The sequence below is a fragment of the Antechinus flavipes genome, chromosome 2 (assembly GCF_016432865.1).
Source record: "Antechinus flavipes isolate AdamAnt ecotype Samford, QLD, Australia chromosome 2, AdamAnt_v2, whole genome shotgun sequence".
Lineage (NCBI taxonomy): Eukaryota > Metazoa > Chordata > Mammalia > Dasyuromorphia > Dasyuridae > Antechinus > Antechinus flavipes.
In genome coordinates this window covers 132,647,245-132,666,645 of record NC_067399.1, presented here as the reverse complement: position 1 = coordinate 132,666,645, position 19,401 = coordinate 132,647,245, and the positions used below count along the sequence as shown (strand labels likewise).

Here is a 19,401-nt window from a genome sequence, read left to right as displayed (position 1 = left end):
TGGAGCTCAGTTTCCTCATCTGCAAAATGAGCATAGCAAACTAGTGCAAGGTTCTTTCTAAATCTAAATCTTCTAATCCTGTGAAGTAAGCAACAAAAAGATCTGATGATAACATCAAAGGGAATGATAAAGATTATGTTAAAAATCCTCCTACCAGAGAAGATATCTAGGAATATATCTAATAATGGGTTCCCTATCCCCCAGTCATCTAGGGCCTTTACTATCTATTCACAGCTAGTCCTCTTCAGAGATTTCCAGGCTTTGGAAAAATGAAAAGTGGATTTTCCCCAAAAGTGAGGGGCCTCTGGCACAGATCACCTTTAAGAGTAAAATGTGAAACTGGTCCCTGTCAAGTTGGATTTAATTTCTTCATAAATTCTCTAAACAATCTTAGTTCAAAGTATATTCCAATAACAGGAATTTTGGTGTCTTCTGCTGATTATATGATAGTGCAAACTACCTAAAATTAGTTGCCTCAGGAGATAATTGTTTCCCTCTCATCAGAGGTCTTTGGCAGAGACTGGCTGCCCTGTTGTTGGGGATGATATACAGGGCATTCTTGGTCACTTACCAGATGACTTCCAAAACCACTTCCAGCCAAAAGATTTTGCAATTTTTAATTTCTCTGAGCCCATTTCCTTATTTATAGAGTAGACATGATATTTTTATTCCAAGTTGCAGAGAAAGTCATGCCCTCCATTGGTAGAGAGTGTTGTTCACCTGAGAATTTTTTATACTCATGAAATCATAGGTTCAGTGCTTGTCCCTATCATATAACTTTACAGGGAGATTATGAAAGAAGCACTTTGTAAACCTTAAAGCACTATATGGATATGAATTATTATTAGAAAAGATTAAATGTTTATCTAATTAGAACTCTAGGTGAAATGATCAAAAGGATTTATTTGCTAAGAAAGAAGACCCCAAATCTTTGGACCAACCAGCTTCAATATGGACCCCGTGGAATAAGTTGAGTTTTGCTAGAGAAATTTGTCTCTGAATGTGAGCTCTGCTTAACTAATTATTTCAGGGATGATCGTCAGGACCACATCTTCATTTCTCCGACGAACTACTAAGGAAATGGAGTCACTCTCTTTCACAGCTTCAATGACATCTGTGATGGAAGTGACAGGTTGTCCATTTATGCTGGTAATCACATCATGGTTTCGCATTCCAGAGCTGGGGAAAATATGAAAATAGAGAACTAGAGAAAAGGCTTTTTTGGCTTTACTAAATCTAGAACATAACCTTATTTCTCACATGGAAATTCTGCTAAAAAGCTTAGAGATAGTTCTGCTTTATTCATTTTGAGGGATGGATTGTATTGGGAAAAATAAATCACTAGTTGTAGGCATCCACTAGCTTTCCGACCTCTTACTCTTACTAGTAAGTAAACAAATGGCAAACTTCCCCTGAATCTTCTCTCATATTCCTGAGCTTCCCCATCAAGCTAACATTAGCACATAAAAACCTTACTGATTTTTTGACCCCAAGGAAATTGGGGATTTTTCCCCAAATATATCATCTGTTTGACTCTAATAGGAAGCTCTCTGGCTCTTTTTTCAAAAAATTTCTAGAACTAGGGAACATAAAACAACTACAGTCTGTGCTTCAAACAAATCTAAAAATGTCTGTCTCTAGTCTCTCTTTTAAAATGAAACTTTAATTAGCAAAATTATGAATTATAAGCCCAGTTCATTGGCTTCATTTGGGGGACTAAATTATCAACATATAGAATCTATTGTTCTTGAAATGGAAGAGGTTCAAATGTGAAACACATCAATAGAAATGTTAATAGAGTTGTAACTATGCTAATGTGTATATTTGAGATTTGACTGTGTCAGAAGATATATGCCAGTTGATGATTTCCTTAGTGGGAAATAGACTCATGATAAGAGATTAGGAGCCCCAGAAATAGTTATGACACAATGAGGAATGGAGTTAGAAAGTAATTTGGGAAATGTTATTTTATTTTATTAATTTGGAAAATTTTAAAGAAATATGAAGTTTAGAAATGTTAATGATGGAGAAATGTTAGAGGAGATGAGAGGTTTAAGAATAAAAAAATCTGAAATTTGAACTTTTAGAACAGGGTCAATTTAGGAGTACTGACCAGTAGGGCTCTATGTTGAGCAAGGTAAGAGAGTTGGGATAATTCTTTGTTCAGAATCTAAGGCCAAAGACTATCCTAGGAAGAATTGTTTTAAATTAGGACCAAAACAAAGACCTAGGAACCTTGCTTTTTTATAACTGAGAGAACCCGTGAGTCTTAAGTGGGAAATTACACAAAAAGAAGAGCTGGAAACAATTATAAAAACAATATCAAATCCAATTTACTTTTGCCAAGCCAAATTGAACATTAAGATGGTATATTTGTATCTTTCCAACTCTATATATAGCTTATACCCTCCAAATTTCTCTCCATAGCATGTGCAATTTAAGCCGTTGATGAAAAGCCATTATTGTTCAAGAACAAACACATTAAGGAAGGAGGGGCATAGGAGGAAAAGTCCATGGAATCCTGGGTACTGTGTTGATAGGAGAAAACAAGCTTCTCATGAGTGGTGTAGCTGAAAGTTTCCAAATAAAGAACAAAATAATCTGAGGAATCTTCTCTTTGGGGGCCATCTATGGGCTTATTTCTTCATAACAATCAAAAGAGACTTTTACTGCAACTTTTTAATATTTTCACCAAGATTTTATAAAAAAAATATCTTTTTTTAAATATAGGATTATAGATTTCAAGATAGAAGGGACCTAAGAGGTTAAGTCTAGCCCTCTTATTTTATAGTTGAAGAAACCAGAGAAAGGTTTTATAACTGGCTTGTTTAGTGTCACACAGCTACTAAATGTCTAAGGCAGGATTGCAACCCAGGTCTTCCTAACCTTTCCATGTAACATGAAGGACCCATAATAGAAGTCTACGCAAAATTGTGCCTAGAAAATGAGAAGACCTAAAAATGGGTTGCCTTCTTCCTCAATAAGACACTTAGAAGAAGGTCTGGTAATTTAGCAAAATGTTCTCTTGCTTGTAGTTCTAACTTATTTCACAAAAACCTGTGCTAGAAAAAGTGCATAATGCAAGACAATACTAACAACACAAAAATACTAGTACTCAAGTTGAGTACTACCTAAATTATTACCATTTGACTTTCAAAAAAAATAGATGATCTCATTTTATATTTTACCTTGCAGCAGGAGTTCCTTGAATCACTTCATATACAAAGACCCCAGAACTCACATCAGGAAAATCTGGATCTTGATTCTTCATTTCTTGGAGAAGTCTAAGAAACAAGGGCAGATTTCTATGTTAAAACTAAAAGTGACTAATGAATATTCTGGAACCTGTATGCATTTCATTACAACTCATTTGGTTTCTAGGATGAAGGGAAGTACTTGACTGGGTTAATAGTCACAGTATTCCACTATACTTGAACTCTCCCCAGGGTTAAAAATTTCATGAAATATATATAAATTAACAAATGTGTATGACTGAAGAAAGACATAGGTAGTCATAGAGCAAGGTACAAAGGCCAAAATAAGTGTGAGAGTATTCATGACATTTTTAAAAGGCTGAAGAAGATGCTCCACATGGCGGGGAGGAGTGGAGATGGGTTTCATGAGTGGAGGGAATACTCACACCCTTAACATGATAGATCCATCAAAATAGCAGTGGGTATAACCCCATGATCCAGCTCTATACAGAGCCCTAAAGATAGAAGTGGAACTCAGGAGATGACTATTGCAGAATGCACAGCATGAGAACTCTGATAAAAAGCAAGGGTAAAAGAACGAAATAAGACATGCTATTTTTCTGTTAGAGTGAATTTGATAAGCATCCATTTCAGCTCTGGCTAGTCAGGGGAAGAGGAGGGAATGTTTTGCCAAATGATGTTTGTATATTGAAGAAATTGGGATTTTGGTGGGGTTTTTTTTTTTTTTTTTTAGTTTTTTAGTTTACTCAATGGTTGGAGAAGGAAGAGTAACGGAAAGAATTTGAAAATGTATTTTAATCTATTTTATTTTTAAAATTCATTAAAAAATGTTTACTTGAAAAAAAGAATCAACATAAATTTTCATGTATCTCCAAATATCCATAGAAAACAAAGAGATAGGATGGGTACTATTTATTGTCATACTCACCAAGGCAAGGCAGTTAGAAAATTATCTAACATCCAGTTGCTTTGGCCCATCTCTTCAGGCTTTCCATCATATTCATGCAGTTGATTTACAATCACAGCATGTAAGTATATCCACAAAGTTACATACTTACCTCATAGAAAGAGGCAACATCCGGAGACCTAAATATTTCTTTTGGGAAAGCACTTTTCCTGAAAATAAAGAATTTAATGAGTTAATGATACTCAACAATCTCTCTTCTTTGGGACAAATCTCAAAATACAGATGCTTCTATGTGACAATCTGCTTTTCCCAACTGTCAGCTGACAAACTTGGAACAAGGAAGGAGTCTTGAAGGAAAGGAGTCAAGAGCTCCCATAAACGAAGTTTGTGCTTAGATTATATAGTTCAGTCCAGATATTCTCGCTACCTTTATAGAAATGGATCATCAATAGCCTAGTTTTTATTAGAGTACACATAAAGTTTTGTGGATAATGCTAAGAATTGGGAATGTGAAGCACCCTAATCTTTGTTACCTTTTAATTGGCGCTGATAAAATTCTGCCAAGAATTGTCGAATTCGATCTGAAGGAATAGCAAAGGAAATTCCTGCTGTCACCTTCAGGGTGTTTATGCCAATAACTTCACCATCCTAGCAAAAGGAAAGATGGATTTCAGTTAATGAATTATGTGCAAATGATCACTATTAGGCCAGTGGTGCAAGGACCCAACTAACCTATGATCAGAAGGCACTGTGGCTGATGGAATTTTACACTTCTTAAACAGATTATGGGGAGGGGAGGGCAGAAGATTCAGTAAGGTTCCAGGTATGTTTGGATAGCTAAGGCTACATACATTAAAAAAAAGTACCATGTGTACAGGAGCTATGAGTCACAGTTGCCAAGATCATTGGGAAATTCTGGATTTTGTATTCTGTGTTGTGAATTAATTCTTTCCTTCCTGAAATCTAATTGATTTCAGAAGTGTATTAGAAGCTTTAGTTTCAGAAGGCAAGTGATGGGCTAGTATCTAGGAAATCTTTAATCTTGACTGGAAATAAAAGTGGAAGGGGAAAATCACATAATTGCTTTCATTTCAGCAATGCTTACAGATTTAGCAAGCACTGTCCTCACAAAATTTCTTTAAGGAAGATAGTGCAAATATTCCCATTTTACATCTAAGAAAACAAATTCAGAGAAGTGATGGATCTTTACATCTGGTCGGTGATGAAACCAGGACTTGAAATACATTTTTTATTGTTTCTTTCTGGCTGCTTGTAATATTTTTTCCTTGGTCTGATAGTTCTGAAATTTAGCCACAACATTCCTTGGAGTTTTAATTTTTGGAGTCTCTTTTAAGCGGTGTTTGGTGAATTCTTTCAATGATGATTTTACCTTCTGATTCTGATTCTATGACATCTAGACAGTTCTGTTTGATGACTTCCTGAAAAATAGGGTCCAGACTCTTTTTTTCATCATGGGTTTCAGGAAGTCCAATTGTCTCTCCTAGATCTGTTTTCCAGGTCAGTTGTTTTCCCAATTAGGTATTTCACATTTTTTTCTATTTTTTTTCATTTTTTTGGTTTTGCTTGACTGATTCTTATCTCATTGAGTCATTCATTTCTATTTATTCAGTTCTAAATTTTAGTGAATTATTTTCTTCATTTACTTTTTTTTTACTTCTTTTTGTATTTGTCCAATTGAATTTTTAAATGAGTTGTTTTGTTCTATGGAAATTTTTTTCCGTTTCACAAATTCTGCTTTTTAAGGAGTTATTTTCTTTTTCTTTTATTTTCACAAATTCTGTTTTTTTGGGATTTGTTTTCTTTTTCCACTTTATCAAATCTATTTTAAAGGAGTTATATGCCTTTTACAAATCCTCTTGCAAAGTTTTCATTTCCTTTCCCTATTTTTCTTCTAGCTCTCTTTTAAGATCCATTTTAATATCTTCTAGGAGATCCTTGTATGATGGGGATCAGGTTATATCACCTTTTGGGGTTTCATTTGGAGATGATCTGCTTTTACTCTCCTCAGGGTTTGAAATCTGTTCTTCTCTTTCACCATTAAAACTGTCTATGGTCAGAGTTCTCTTTACTTGTTTACTCATTTTTTTAAAAAGTTGAAATCTGCTTTTAGGGCAGGGAAGGTTTTCCAAGCTTCCTCTACAAGCAGTAGCGGCTGCGCTGGATCAGTTTTTACTGACTTCTGGTGCTGGGTGGGCATAGCCAGGCCCTCGGAGATTCTGGTGTTTTGGGGTTCACTCTTTATCTTTTGTGTTTGTGTTGGATCTTTTATAACTTCTCTGCTGACCTACTGGCTTGCAACTAAGGCAGAGTTGCCAACACTGCTATAGATTCCTCCCCATAGATTCTCCACCACATGGAGTCGGCGCCCCACGGAGTCCGCCTCCCCCTGCTCTGCACTGTTTTCACTGGTGTCTGTGCTCAGTACCTGGCCCACCTCCCTCTGTTTCTGATTGAAACAGACCTTTTCTGGCGATCTTCGAAATTATCTTCTGCTGATCATTTGTTGCATTCCCAATATTTGTGGATTTTGCAAGTCCAGAACTAATTCAGAGGCTGGATTTGCTAATTAGCCTGAGGGTTGTAGGAGAGGGTCAGAAAGAAACATATGTCTTCTCCATCATCTTGTCTCTGGCCCCGGAATGGAATACATTTTTTTAAAACTCTAAATCCAATTCTCTTTCCGTTATGTCATCCTGCCTTTCACTATCTGATTATTTGCTTGTAATTGTTTAGAGTAGGAAATTTTTTTTTTTTTTATGTCATGGTCTTCTTAGGCAATCTGGTAAAGCCTAAGGGTCCTTTTAAGAATAATGTCTTTAGGTAATTAAAGGAAACACTAAATTTCAATTAGAGGTTAGAGAAAATTAAGAAATAATTTTTCTCATACTTATTGATTGACTAGTTGCATATAATATAAGTTTTTATTTTGATCAGTAAAAAAAAGAGTACACATTGACCATTTCTCTCTTCTGTCCACCATTTTGAATGAAAAATTGTTGCTATTATATATCCATTATTCTCAAAGAGAACCTTGAAATCAGGGAGGTGATGCCATGACATGCAAGTGAGTTGGATTTCCATGAGGAATAACTGTACAAAGTTACTGGCCTCATTTTTTCCTCCAAAGCCATCTGGGTCCAGTGCCAAAATGTAGATCAGGATGATTGGAGATGGCCCTGGATGCAGTGGGAGACACTTTGAGGCAATGTCTAATAAGTGATTAAAGCTAGATAAGAAAAATTATATCTACCTAGTCAAAAATCATATATATATATATATATGTGTGTGTGTGTGTGTGTGTGTGTGTGTGTGTGTGTGTTTATATGGTGTATATCTATATATGAATATGTGTGTGTACCTATCTATCTATATATATGGAAGGGAAACCTCAAGGTTTCTGGCCACCACAAAAAGAATTACTATTTATATTCACTCTGAGCCAGTCAAGGCCAAACAGTTACCAAGTGAGGCTTGGGCTGGAACCTATTGTTGGTCAATAAATGAGATCCAGAGTGATTTAAGTTTAAGGCATGATCCTAGCCCATAAATTCCTAAGATATCTTGTTAGGTTTCAATGATCAATATTTACATTCCTTTAGACCCACAGATAAAGGTATGTTACCCTATGTTTACAGGGGGAAAGGAAAGGAAAGAAGAAAAAAAGAAAAGAAGAGCTGTGTTGCTCAATTGGCTAGTTCTGGATGGGTCCTCAGTAGGGCACCTCCTACTCCTACTCACAGGTTGTTTGTCCTTCATTCTCAAAGAAGACCATTACATCAGGGAGGTGAGGTCATGACACACAAGTGAATTGGATTTTAAGGAGGGAAGGAAGGCTGTGCAATCACCAGCCTTACTTTCTCAAACTCTGGAACTAATTGGGTCCAGTGGCAAGATATAGAACAAAATAACTGAAGATGGCTCTTCTTGAACTAAAGGAAGAAGGGAAGAAATGAGAAAAGAAAAGAAGAGGAAAGAGAGAAAAAAAATGAAGGGAAATTGGAGGCTGGCAGCTTGAAAAGCTTGAAAAGTCATAGGTTTTGGATTTTCTTTTAACAGTTACTTCTAGCTCAAAGAACAGGAACAAACATCTCTTCACATATTTCAAACATTGATGCCCAATCCTGGTATACAATTCAAAAGGACCTCAAATGTTAGGAAGAGATTTAGGGCAAAGAAGAAAAATCAACACTTACCAAGTTCAGCAGAGGCCCCCCAGAATTCCCATGCTGCAAGAAAGAATTAGAAAAAGGCAATCAAAAGTGCCAAAGTGTCCCATCTAACCAATTACTATATATACTGTCCTCAGAAAGCAGGACTTTAACATCCTTAGTTGTTTCTGGCATTGGAGATAAGTTATATTGATAAAGGAATTCCTTACAACCAATAGTAATGCAATTAGAGTAGTGCTAAAAATCAGCACCTTTTAGAGGAATATTAAAGGAATCTAACACTCTAAATACCAGTTACCAATTGTTATATTTTAAAGATTTGTGATTGAATTAGTGTAGTGCACTCTTCACAACACCAATCCCAACTTTTATAAAACATAAAAGAGTCTTCAAGAGTTGCCAAGGCTGAAAAATTCATCACCCTGTGCCCAAATCAGTGAAGATTCCCTTCAAACTTAACTAGAATGATTCCTAAAGTACCATCATGTGACCTATGGCCAGATCTGATCAACAAATATTTGTTAAATCTCTACTTTGTGTCAGGCACTGTATTATATGTAAAAGATATGAAGATGAAAACAAAATAGTCCCTACCTTCAATGACCTTATATTCTAACAGGATACTATGTATACAACTAAATTTTATACATAATAAACATGTGTGAAAATATATCAAAGTACATAAGCATATTGGGTAACTGATTTTATTAGTATTGTAAGTCTATCGCCCCCCCCCAAAAAAAAAATAATAAGCATTGTCGCTGCTATGAGGAATTTCAGAGAGATGCTTGGGCACTGAGAGATTAAGTGACTTACCCACAGTCACTTAGCCAATATGTGCTAGGAGTAGGGCTTAAATTCAGGTATCCCCGAGTCTGAAGCCAGCTATTTAACACAGCAAATTTAAGGTAAATACTTGAAATCATTCTATCTTAGTAAGTAGAACATGCCAGAAATTGTGATTCTCTGGCAAAACCTTCAAGAACCAAGAGTCATTTATCTGTTATGATAAAGCAAGACAGACCCATGATAAAAAGAAAAAAAAAATTAAATATTTAGAGACTGAGCCCTCATAATGCATTTCATTATTGATGCTGAAGACCAGGTCAATTCTGAATATCAAGAAGGGAGGGGGAAAAGGTCTAAAAATTTATCTCATTTTACATGATTAGAGTATGGACCTCCTGAGCTGACTTACATTGATGATAGCATCAGTCTGGATGTAGTCCATGTCTGAGTCCTTTAAGCCCAGTTCTTTGCCTCCTCGTTGAGTGGTGCTGACAATTCCTGCAGTGACTGTATTCTGAAGAGAAAAGGGGCTGCCTAGAGCTACCACAAACTCCCCTGCATGCAAGTTGGATGATCGTCCCAAGAACAAAACAGGAAGGTCAGTCTACATTGAGGACAGGGGTGAGGTGAGGGGGAAATGGAAACAATACAAACAAGAGATAAAATTGTTATTACATATTTATCTTTGTGTGCAGTCCTGACATCACATGCTTACAATTTAAAAATCTCTTATCTACACCCACAAAGCCTATCAAATAGTTCTCTAATTTCCAACATTCACTCTTTGAGAAATATTACAGACTATATCCAAGGATTTGTAGTTATTACAGTAATTACAGTAATTAGTACATCTTAAATAGGATATGTACAGAACCCAAAGTTAGCAATAAAGCACTGGTCCTGCCTCCAAATCAGTATTAGGCCACAAACAGAAAAGGGAAATCACCCAGACTATCCTACAGTAACCTCAGGAATTCCTTAGGATAATGAGATCCCTCAGTATGTATTCCCTAGTGTGAATGTGGCAAACTCTATTAGACCAGGAAGACTAGTCCAGTGAGAGGACCTTCAGTATGCATCTCTGAAGAGAAGAGGAATTCTTAAGTCTGACTTTTCTGATAAAGAGTGAGTAGAGAATCTATGGATTAGTGATGGCATGGACCTTTATCATAAATTCATTTTAGTAATATATTTTTATTCCCCAAGAAAGGTCTCAAGAAGAAGCTGAGGAGAGAAGAATGGACCATCCACTGAATCTTTTTAGAAATAAAATATATACAGACTACCTTGACACATGCTCTTCTACTTTCAGTATCAGTGATGTCTACATTGTCCATATTTTACAATTTACATAATAAGCCCCCCAAAATAAGTCAATAAACATTTAAGTACTTGCTATGTGCTTGGCACTATGCTAAGCACTAGGAATACAAGGAAAGACAAAATCTCTGCTCTGAGAGAGCTCAAAATCTAATGGGAAGACAACACACAATTATGTGCAAACAAGATTTATACTGCATAAACAGGAGATAAAAATAAAAATCTAAAAAAGATTTTAAAACTCCCAAGGAGCAGGAAACCAAGGAAAGATGAGATCATCAGGCAGGTAATAGTAAATATATCGTCTATAGCATTAGAGACAGGTGTTATAATCATATTTTTGTTGTTTGTCCTTCATTCTTGATGAGTACCAAATGGACTGGAAAGAAGAGAGAATAGAAAAGCAAGAAGCAAGCTCAAGAGCATGCATTTTACAAAGGTAAAATCTTTGAAAAGATATTAGAAAAAAAGGTTTTTTGATGCCTGAAAATGACCAGTTTAGCTTTGCATCTGCAAAGCCTTACCTTTGGCTCAATCTTGATGAGAGCAAGGTCAGCTTTTTGGTCAATGTCTTTCACAGTTGCTTCATATTTTTCCCCATTCTGGAGTTCCACAGTGATCCGCTGCCGGTTTGTGAGAACATGAGCATTGGTAACAATGAGCCCATCTTCAGACACTATGAACCCTGAGCCACTGGATGCATGAGTATACTCATTACTTAAAGGTGACCTAAATCAGCAAGATAACAGTTTCAGAAAACTTGGCTTTGCTCCCAATATATCATAACCTTATGTGTACGCTGAGAGGTGAGGAAAGTAGCATGTACTTCCTCTGTGGAGTGATCTTGTGTTGATATATTGACCCTTGCAGAACTCATTGTTGAGATGTGGCTCTGCAGCCAGATTCAGACCATTCTTCACTAATGCTTTCTATTGCCACCATCCCTCATGTGTGAATCTTGTGTAGGGTAAAAACATTACTAATTGTATCCATAAGCAGATAGCTGGAGGTTAGATAAATACCAGACTGGAAATTCAAAGATTATGTGTTTTAATCCTTACAATTTATCAAGTTTCTATATTTCTATAAAACAAAAAGGATAAAATAAAATCTTGCAGTTAGTTCTATATTCTAGGAATCTATACTTTGAATATATAGACATACTTAAGATATGCTGGTAAATGTTTAACAACCAGCTGAGGGGGAAGGGATCTGCTACTTTCATAACTTTTAAGATTAATCTGCATTATTATTTTCCCACCACTTTCTTAAATCTAGACAATAAACAAAATCTTGGTTTGTAGCCTTTGCCAATTTCCAAGATGCAAATGCTCACACTGAAAATTTAACAACCAACTCTCAAGCCAATTCAAACTGGCTCCAGCACACTCCTGATTCGGTAATCACATGCAGGATATGAAAATACCTTCTAGTTACTTTGCCAGGATAAAGGATTAAAGAGTTCTCCCAATGTTGCCTCATATAGAAAACCAACAAGATGGACCAAAAGACCCTATAAGTATCTTCAGCTTATAATGATGCTGGTGTTTTTTCAGCTCTTTGCCTGCCTCCCTAGTCCTCAGTCCCACTTTAAATTCTGATCAGCATGGGCAACAGTGTGTTCCATTGGAAAGAATGATGAGTCAGAGGGACTAGTGTTAAGTCCCCAGGTCTATCACATAGAGAAGTGACAGCAAAGGCTCTGAATTTCTGTTTCCTAAAAACAGAAGTAACTACATCTCTGCTATATACCTCACATAATTTTTTATGAGGAAATCATTACATGATTCCTTACATGAACTATTCTTAACATCACAGATGGGTTCAGGAAAAGCCTCCCATACCTATCTGCCTTTTAACTCTTCCCAGGCACAGCCTATAGAGCACTTAAAATTATATTCTGATTACATTACTATATCCTGGTTTCCTTGTAAATACAAACAACAGTGTGACCCATTTGAGCAAAGAATATGAACTTCATATCTGAAGAGATCTCAGGTATGCTTTGATTAGACAGAGGGCAGAACTTGGAACAGTTGGGGAAGGCATATTTGGGCTAAATATGAGGAAAAACTCCCTAGCAATTAAACTTATCTCCAAAGCAATGGATTTCTTTGATGGGTAGTGAGTATCCTTTTACTGGAAGTTTAATGTTCATCATCATGGATCATGGATTGTAGAAATGTTGGATAGCATTTCATCTGGAGTGTAACTATTGGTATTATACTTCTCCCCAATTCTTTATCTCATTGTATGATTTTAAATATTGTTGTGGGGAAGAAGGACTGACACAGATCTTCTTAGAGAAATATAGGGCACTAAAGTTAAGTGACTTAATCAAGATCACATAGCCAGTGTATGTCAGGAATAAGACTTAGCTTGAGGGCTTCCTGGCTTTGAGGCTGACTCTCTCACTACCACACCATGATACTTCTCTATCTTTTATATTTATAATAAACATTTTATATTTTTTACATTACCTTTTCCAGAGAGTTCACACTTTATGGAGGAAACAATATGGAACAACTATGTACAAACAAGTAATATATAGAATAATTTGGAAATTATTGAAAGATAGAAAGAAGGCACTAGAATTAAGAGGGATTGGGAAAGACTTCTGTAGATGGTAAGTTTTTAGCTGGAAATTTTACAAGCATTTTTATGCATACAATTCAGGATCTCTTAGGTGTAAAAGCAAACTTCCCTAGAGAGTTTTCTCATCCTGTTGATTAGGGACCTCATCAAATTAGCCATCCAGGACTTCCCACAGCCAAGGATTTGCCTCCAGGCTAACTTCAAATGTTAGTACTCCCTAATGAAAGCTGAATTTAATTCTACTCCTCCACATTAGAACTTTGTTCTAGAAAGGCTTTGTTCTGCACTACTAACAATCCCCATCCCTTTTCTGTAAACCTGATTGTTACACTCTAGAGATTTTACCTTAATTTATGTCTCCGAGATATTTAGATATGACACAACTACCCTCCCCCACTTTACCCCATCCCATTACCTGCGGAATAGTTCCAAGTGTACCACAGATGGCGCAACCTTCTCCACCACCTCAACGATGAAGTTATATTTGTCCCTGAGGCTGCCTGGGCTTCTGGTCCCTGGGAATGAATGTGATCTTGATGGGTGCCTGTTGGTGCCCATCACATCACAGCAACATCCAAACTATTCCCCATAGATGTCTCTCATGACATCTCCTATTACTTTCCAATGAAAGCTTTGAATCAAGAAATAAGACTCATTTACTTACATTTATAGAGGGAAAGTATGACATAATAAAACAAACAAACAAAAAAAAAAAAAAAAAACCAACCCATAAATGCTGGATTTGGCACCAGAGGTTATAATTCAATTGTTTTCAGTCATATCTGATTCTTCACGACCCCACGTAAGAGTTTCTTGACAAAGTTACTGGATCTCAGCTCATATCCTAGCTCTGTTAATTGAATAAACTACCTAGTTCTCAGTATCCTCAATAAGTATTTATTAAGTACCTGATATATGCTGTAGACATAAGAATATAAAGTCAATACCAAAACAATTCCCACTTCTAAGAGAGAAATAACATGCATATAGATAAGTATATAACATATGTGCAAAATAACTAAGAATAATAAGGAATTGCAGTGGGATGCGCTGGCCAGGGCTGGGGAGGAGAATGCTAACAACTAGAGAAATTAGGAAAGGCCTCCATAGGAGGTGATATCCAAATATTACTGGAAGAATACTAGGGATGCTACAAAGCAAAAGTGAAGACGTCATTCCAGGCATGGGGATAGAAAAGCAGCCTCTGCAAAGACATAGACAGAAAAATGAAAGCATATTTGAGAATGAGGCCAGTTTGTTGATGGCATAGATAAATGTGATGTGGAAGGTGGTTGTGGAGATAAAATATCATCAGTCTGGAAAATCTGGAACCAGATTGTGAAAGGTTTAAAATTCCAGACAGAGAACTTTCTATATTTCCTCGAAGCAACAGGGAGCCACTGGAGCTTCTTGAGCAAAAGAGGAATATGATTAGACCTCAACTTTAGGAATATCAGTTTGGCAATTATATAGCATAAAAGAAAGAAGAAAGAAAAAGGAAAGAAAGAAAAAGAAAGAAAGCAATGAAGGAAGGAAGAAAAAGGAAAGAAGGGAGGAAGAAAGGAAGGAAGAATGAAAGAAAGAAAGAAAAAAGAAGCAAAAGAAAGAAAGAAGGAAGAAAAAGGAAAAAAGCAACAAAGGAAGGAAGAAAAAGGAAAGAAGGGAGAAAGAAAGGAAGGAAGGAAGGAAGAAAGAAAGAAAGGAAGGAAAGAAGGAAGAAGGAAGGAAGGAAGGAAGGAAGGAAGGAAGGAAGGAAGGAAGGAAGGAAGGAAGGAAGGAAGGAAGGAAGGAAGGAAGGGAAGATAAAGGAAAAAAGAAGAGAGAGAGAGAGAGAGAGAGAGAGAGAGAGAGAGAGAGAGAGAGAGGAGGTAAGGAGAGGCTATACAAATGCTAATTTAAGATCGTGATTGATTACTTAGGTGGAACCGAGAGTAGAGGATGAGGACACATAGACAAACGTACAGTGGTTCACACCTCTAGTCTAGCTCACCTGAGTTGCCACAGTTTCCCTTCTCCACGGGCACTGCTGGAAGATCCCCTCGGAGACTGGCGGCTCGATTCTCTGCTCGGAGCGCGCAGAGACTCTGATAGGAACGGCCGTCGTTGCCACAGACTGGTACCTCCGAAGCCCGGCAGACGCAAGTACCGAGTTGGCCCCGGCTCTTGGAGGTACGAGTCATGCGGCACCGCAGCCCTAAGGCGCAGGGTCGTTTCCAAAGTCCCCCACACGTTTCCCCTTCCCTAGCAGCGCACACTAAGCAGCAGTTACAATGGTCAGGCTGTGGCGACGCCCCCATGGGGCAGACTGGCAATGGGGGACAGCGGGTCGGCTCGCAGGTAGGTGGGCAGGGCGTCGGTGGCCAGGGAGGTCCAACTTGGATCGAGAGCTTTGCTACCGTGGACAGCAACAACAGCAGGCAGGGAAGTAGTCCAGCTTCCACAAAACGCACAACCATAGCCATCTCCTCTCCCGACTTTCTCCTTAACTTTCTTTACTTTTTTAGTTTACTCTGGCGCCCAATTCAGTAGAATCCTTAGGGCAATTAACAATCCTGCCAGGTCATGGGGCCGCCTCTGCCTAACTGTGTCATCCCATAGCTTTTAAGCCCTTGAGTCCTAGGAGGGCGGAACCTGGTGGAACCCTTATTACTGACCCTTCTCTTCCTCCTCCTCCCCCAAACACACATTTGCTACTTCTTGTCACTCCCTCTCTTCCTCCTACTCCAACGGGGAAGAGAAGAGAACTCTCAGCGTTTCTAAAAATCTAGCCAAAAAATTCATAAAACTTAAATGTTCTAGAGCTGAGAAGGATCTTAAAGATTCTATGGACAAACTCTCATTTTACAGATCATGGGAATGTGGTGAAAGTGAAGCTGGAACAAGGAGGTGTGAAGGAAAGTAATGTGAAATGAAGTTGGCAAAGTAGGCTGGATTCTTTTTGGGGAAGGTTCTAATGCCAAACTCTCAAATGACTGCGATAAAGTGACTTGTTCCAATTTAGTCACTCAACTAGCATTTATTAATTGCGATATGTCAGGTGCTATTCTAAGCATGGAAGATACAAAGAAAGGGAAAACAAAACACAGTCCCAGCCCAGAAGGAACTCAGTCTAGTGGAGCAGATTAGGTCTCAGGACAACTGAGGGGGTCAAGATGGATAGAGTGGATATCTAGCCTGAAAGTCAAGAAGACTCATCTTCCTGAGTTCAAAATTGACCTCGGACACTTATTAGGTATGTGACCCTGAGCAAGTCATTTAACTGTTTGCCTCAATTTTCATCTATTAAATTAGCTGGAGAAAGTAATAGCAAAAGTATCTTTACTAAGAAAATCCCAAATGAAGTTACAAAGAATTGAACCTGACTGAAATGACTGAACAACAACAAAAGTAATGTACTAATAATACACGTTATATAATGCTGGAAGATATTGTCTGAGGAAAGATACTACCAGTGAGGGGAAAGAGGATGGTTTAGGTAAAGTCTCATAGAAAAGATTCGATTTAAATTGACTCAAGAGACAGAGATGAAGAAGAAAAGCATTCCCAGCAATGGAGATAGTCAGTGAAAAGCTGTCAACCTGGAAGAGATTAAAAGAAGGCCAGCATAACTGCATCAAAGAATACATGAAGGGAAGTAAAAGGTAAGAAGGCTGGAAAAGTAGGAAGGGGCCAGGTTGTGTTTCAAATGTCAAACTGTGTCTTACCTTGGAGGCAATAAGAAACACTGGGGCTTATTGGTGGGAGGGGAGGAAGGAAACAGCTGGTCAGACATGCACCTTCAGAAAAATCACTTGGGCAGCTGAGTGGGTGATGGATTGGAGTGGGGAGACACTTAAGAAAGAGAGACCAAACAGAAAAAGATGATTGCAATGATCTAGGCATGAAGTAATGAACATCTAGTGACTGTGAGTGGAGCAAATGGGAAGTAGAAGAGATATGTAAAAGTAGATATGAAAAAATTTAACTGCTTATGTATGGAGAGTGAGGAGTAAAGAACTAAGCTCACACCCAGATTCTCTGACTTTAAACTCAGGCAAATATGGATATGAATTAATGAGACAGAGTAATTAAAACCACATATATGATAATGAAATATTCTAGAACTGAACAGAATTCTAAGATTCATCCAAAGGCATCATTTTATAGGGTTCTGTGTATGAGCCACTACACTTCTCTTTTTCTGCTTTCATTTTATTTTCTGAAAAGGAAAAAGGGTATTGGACTAGATGACAAAGGTTGGTTTAGCTTAAAAATTGAGACTGGGAAGATTGAGGCTTAGAAAAGGGAGTGGCTCTCTCAAGGTTATACAACTTAGAAAAATCTGAACTTGCACATTTACTCTTTATAATTTGTTCATAGATTTTCTTTCACCCGGCAAAGAAGATGCTCTCACAGTGATCTAATTTTTGAATTCTAAACCAGATTACTATAAACAACAGTAATGCAAGATCTGAGTTAGATAGCTTTACAGTTCTTTTCTTACTGTATAATCTGGCAGCCTAGTACAGTGGTAAGTCTTCTCATTTCGGTAAGCCTCATCACCTCCCTAGGATTTATTTTTTATTTGTCTATTGATAGAAAGGGGTTCCCTATGCTGCTGAAATCATCTTGTATTCTACATTTTTAAATGTATTTCTTGATTAGGTAGTGACTTCTAGTTCAGTTCTTTGAGTAGAGACTGCAGAACTGTGAGGATTGTTGTAGGAGGGTATTCCCACTTTAGCTGAGGATTGATAATTGATATCTCCTTCAACCCTAAGATGCTGAGATTTCTATTTTTCTAGAAAAACACCATCAATCATGGGAACCCTCCCTTTGTAGCTCCTATTTTTTTTGCCTATCTTTTATTGAATTTGATTAAATTTTAAATTGCAATTTAATAGCTGTGAGTCTCTAAAAGGAGACAGGAAAGTATCTTTAATTAACCCTGAGAGATGTAAGGTGAGTCACTAATAGAAGATTCAAGAAGACTATCACCACTCATATATCAATATGCCATAACATTTTATTATAAAACAAGCAACAAAAAATAGCTATAGAAAAGGATTTTGTGCAATGATTCCTAGTACAAATCACAAAAGTGAAAAGCACCAGTTTTTGTGCAGTTCTGGTTCTGTGTTTACAGTGAGTACATTTCACGGCTGAGACCTTTCCTAGGGGAAAAAACACACACACACAAATCAAACCATAGTTCACAACAGAATCAACAGAAAGAAGGAGGACTAGAGGAACAATCTATGCCAAATGTCCTCTTCATTTAATTTCAAAAACAGAGACAAATTACTGAGTTGTCTGCTTTAGACAGTGAAACAACATAAAAGGAAATATGAAAGGACAGGAGAAAAAACAAACACCAAAAATAAAAAGCTCTACTTAAAAAGGAGACAGTTTGGTGACGTATTGGTTACAATAGTGGAACTGGAGTCTAGTAGACACAAGTTTGAATTCTGCTTTAGACAATCCTCTAACTGGATGACTCTAAGCAAGTCACTTTGCCTCAATGCTCTAGATGAAGATGGATTTCATGACTTCTAAAATCCCTTCCAATTCTAACTTTATCATTTTCTTCTCATATGTCATTATCTGATGTTTTAAAAGCTTTGTTTCTTATACTACATGCAGTCCCACAACCCAAACAGCTACCAAGTTTCCAGAATATGCTGATTATGTATTTATTCTCTCAATTAACATTAAATAAATTTCTTTCAACTTTGCAGGGTAATGTAAGGAAAGATGATGGCTTCAGCATCAGGACACAAGTGTCAAGTCCCACTTACTCATGATATAATCTTAGGCAAAGACAAAGTGGATAGAGCAACTGAAAGGGAAACAGGAAAATCTGAAGTAAAATTTGCTCTCAGACACTTATTAGCTTCATGACCCTGGACATGTTTGCCTTAGTTTCTCCATCTGGAGAATGAAATGGCAAACCAGTTCAGCATCTTTGCCAAGAAAATCCCAAATGGAGTTACAGAGAATCATATGGGACTGAACAGCAATCTTAGGCAAGTTACACAAAATATGTTCATCTGAAAAACAGGGATGATATAATAATGGCTTGTTTTAATATAGCACTTTAAAATTTGCAGAAGTCTTTTATGTTCTTTTAAAATTTGATCCTCATAACTTTGTTAGATGAGTGCTATTATTAAACCCAATTTATAATTTTATAATATAAACCAAGAATAAATTACTTGCCCATGGTCTTTTACCTAGCAGTTCCTAAGATTTTGAAGCCAGATCTTCTTGTATCCAAGTAGAAGACCCTATTCACTACCTTATCTATTTTAGGTATTATGAAGAACTGAGATAATGTGTGAGGAAACATTTTATTCACTGAAACTTAGGAATTTGAGTTGCAATAGACCACATAAGCTCATTTAGT

The 19,401-nt window shown here is 37.1% G+C and overlaps 1 protein-coding gene across 2 annotated transcripts; it reads right to left on the bottom strand.

Moving 5' to 3' along the window:
• Positions 1 to 883: 883 nt before the first annotated feature.
• Positions 884 to 15,798, bottom strand: HTRA4 (HtrA serine peptidase 4). Of its 2 annotated transcripts, none has more exons than XM_051975556.1 (9): positions 15,007 to 15,797; positions 13,432 to 13,531; positions 10,946 to 11,150; positions 9,511 to 9,705; positions 8,337 to 8,369; positions 4,656 to 4,770; positions 4,274 to 4,331; positions 3,189 to 3,284; positions 884 to 1,179 (listed from the first exon to the last, which is right to left on the bottom strand). In XM_051975556.1, exons 1-9 carry the CDS (start codon positions 15,476 to 15,478, stop codon positions 1,014 to 1,016), a joined length of 1,440 nt encoding a protein of 479 aa, XP_051831516.1. In that variant the 5' UTR covers positions 15,479 to 15,797; the 3' UTR covers positions 884 to 1,013. The 2 variants fall into 2 exon arrangements, with proteins under 2 accessions (XP_051831516.1, XP_051831517.1); XM_051975557.1 differs by having other exon boundaries at positions 1,089 to 2,570; positions 15,007 to 15,798.
• Positions 15,799 to 19,401: the final 3,603 nt, after the last annotated feature.

Coding starts and splice junctions, on each gene's coding strand:
- HTRA4 (XM_051975556.1), bottom strand. CDS start 15,478: ATGGCTATGGTTGTGCGTTTTGTGGAAGCTGGACTACTTCCCTGCCTG. Junction 9,706..10,945: donor TCATCAAGATTGAGCCAAAG/GTAAGGCTTTGC, acceptor TCCTCAATGTAG/ACTGACCTTCCTGTTTTGTT. Junction 8,370..9,510: donor AGACTGATGCTATCATCAAT/GTAAGTCAGCTC, acceptor TCTTTCTTGCAG/CATGGGAATTCTGGGGGGCC.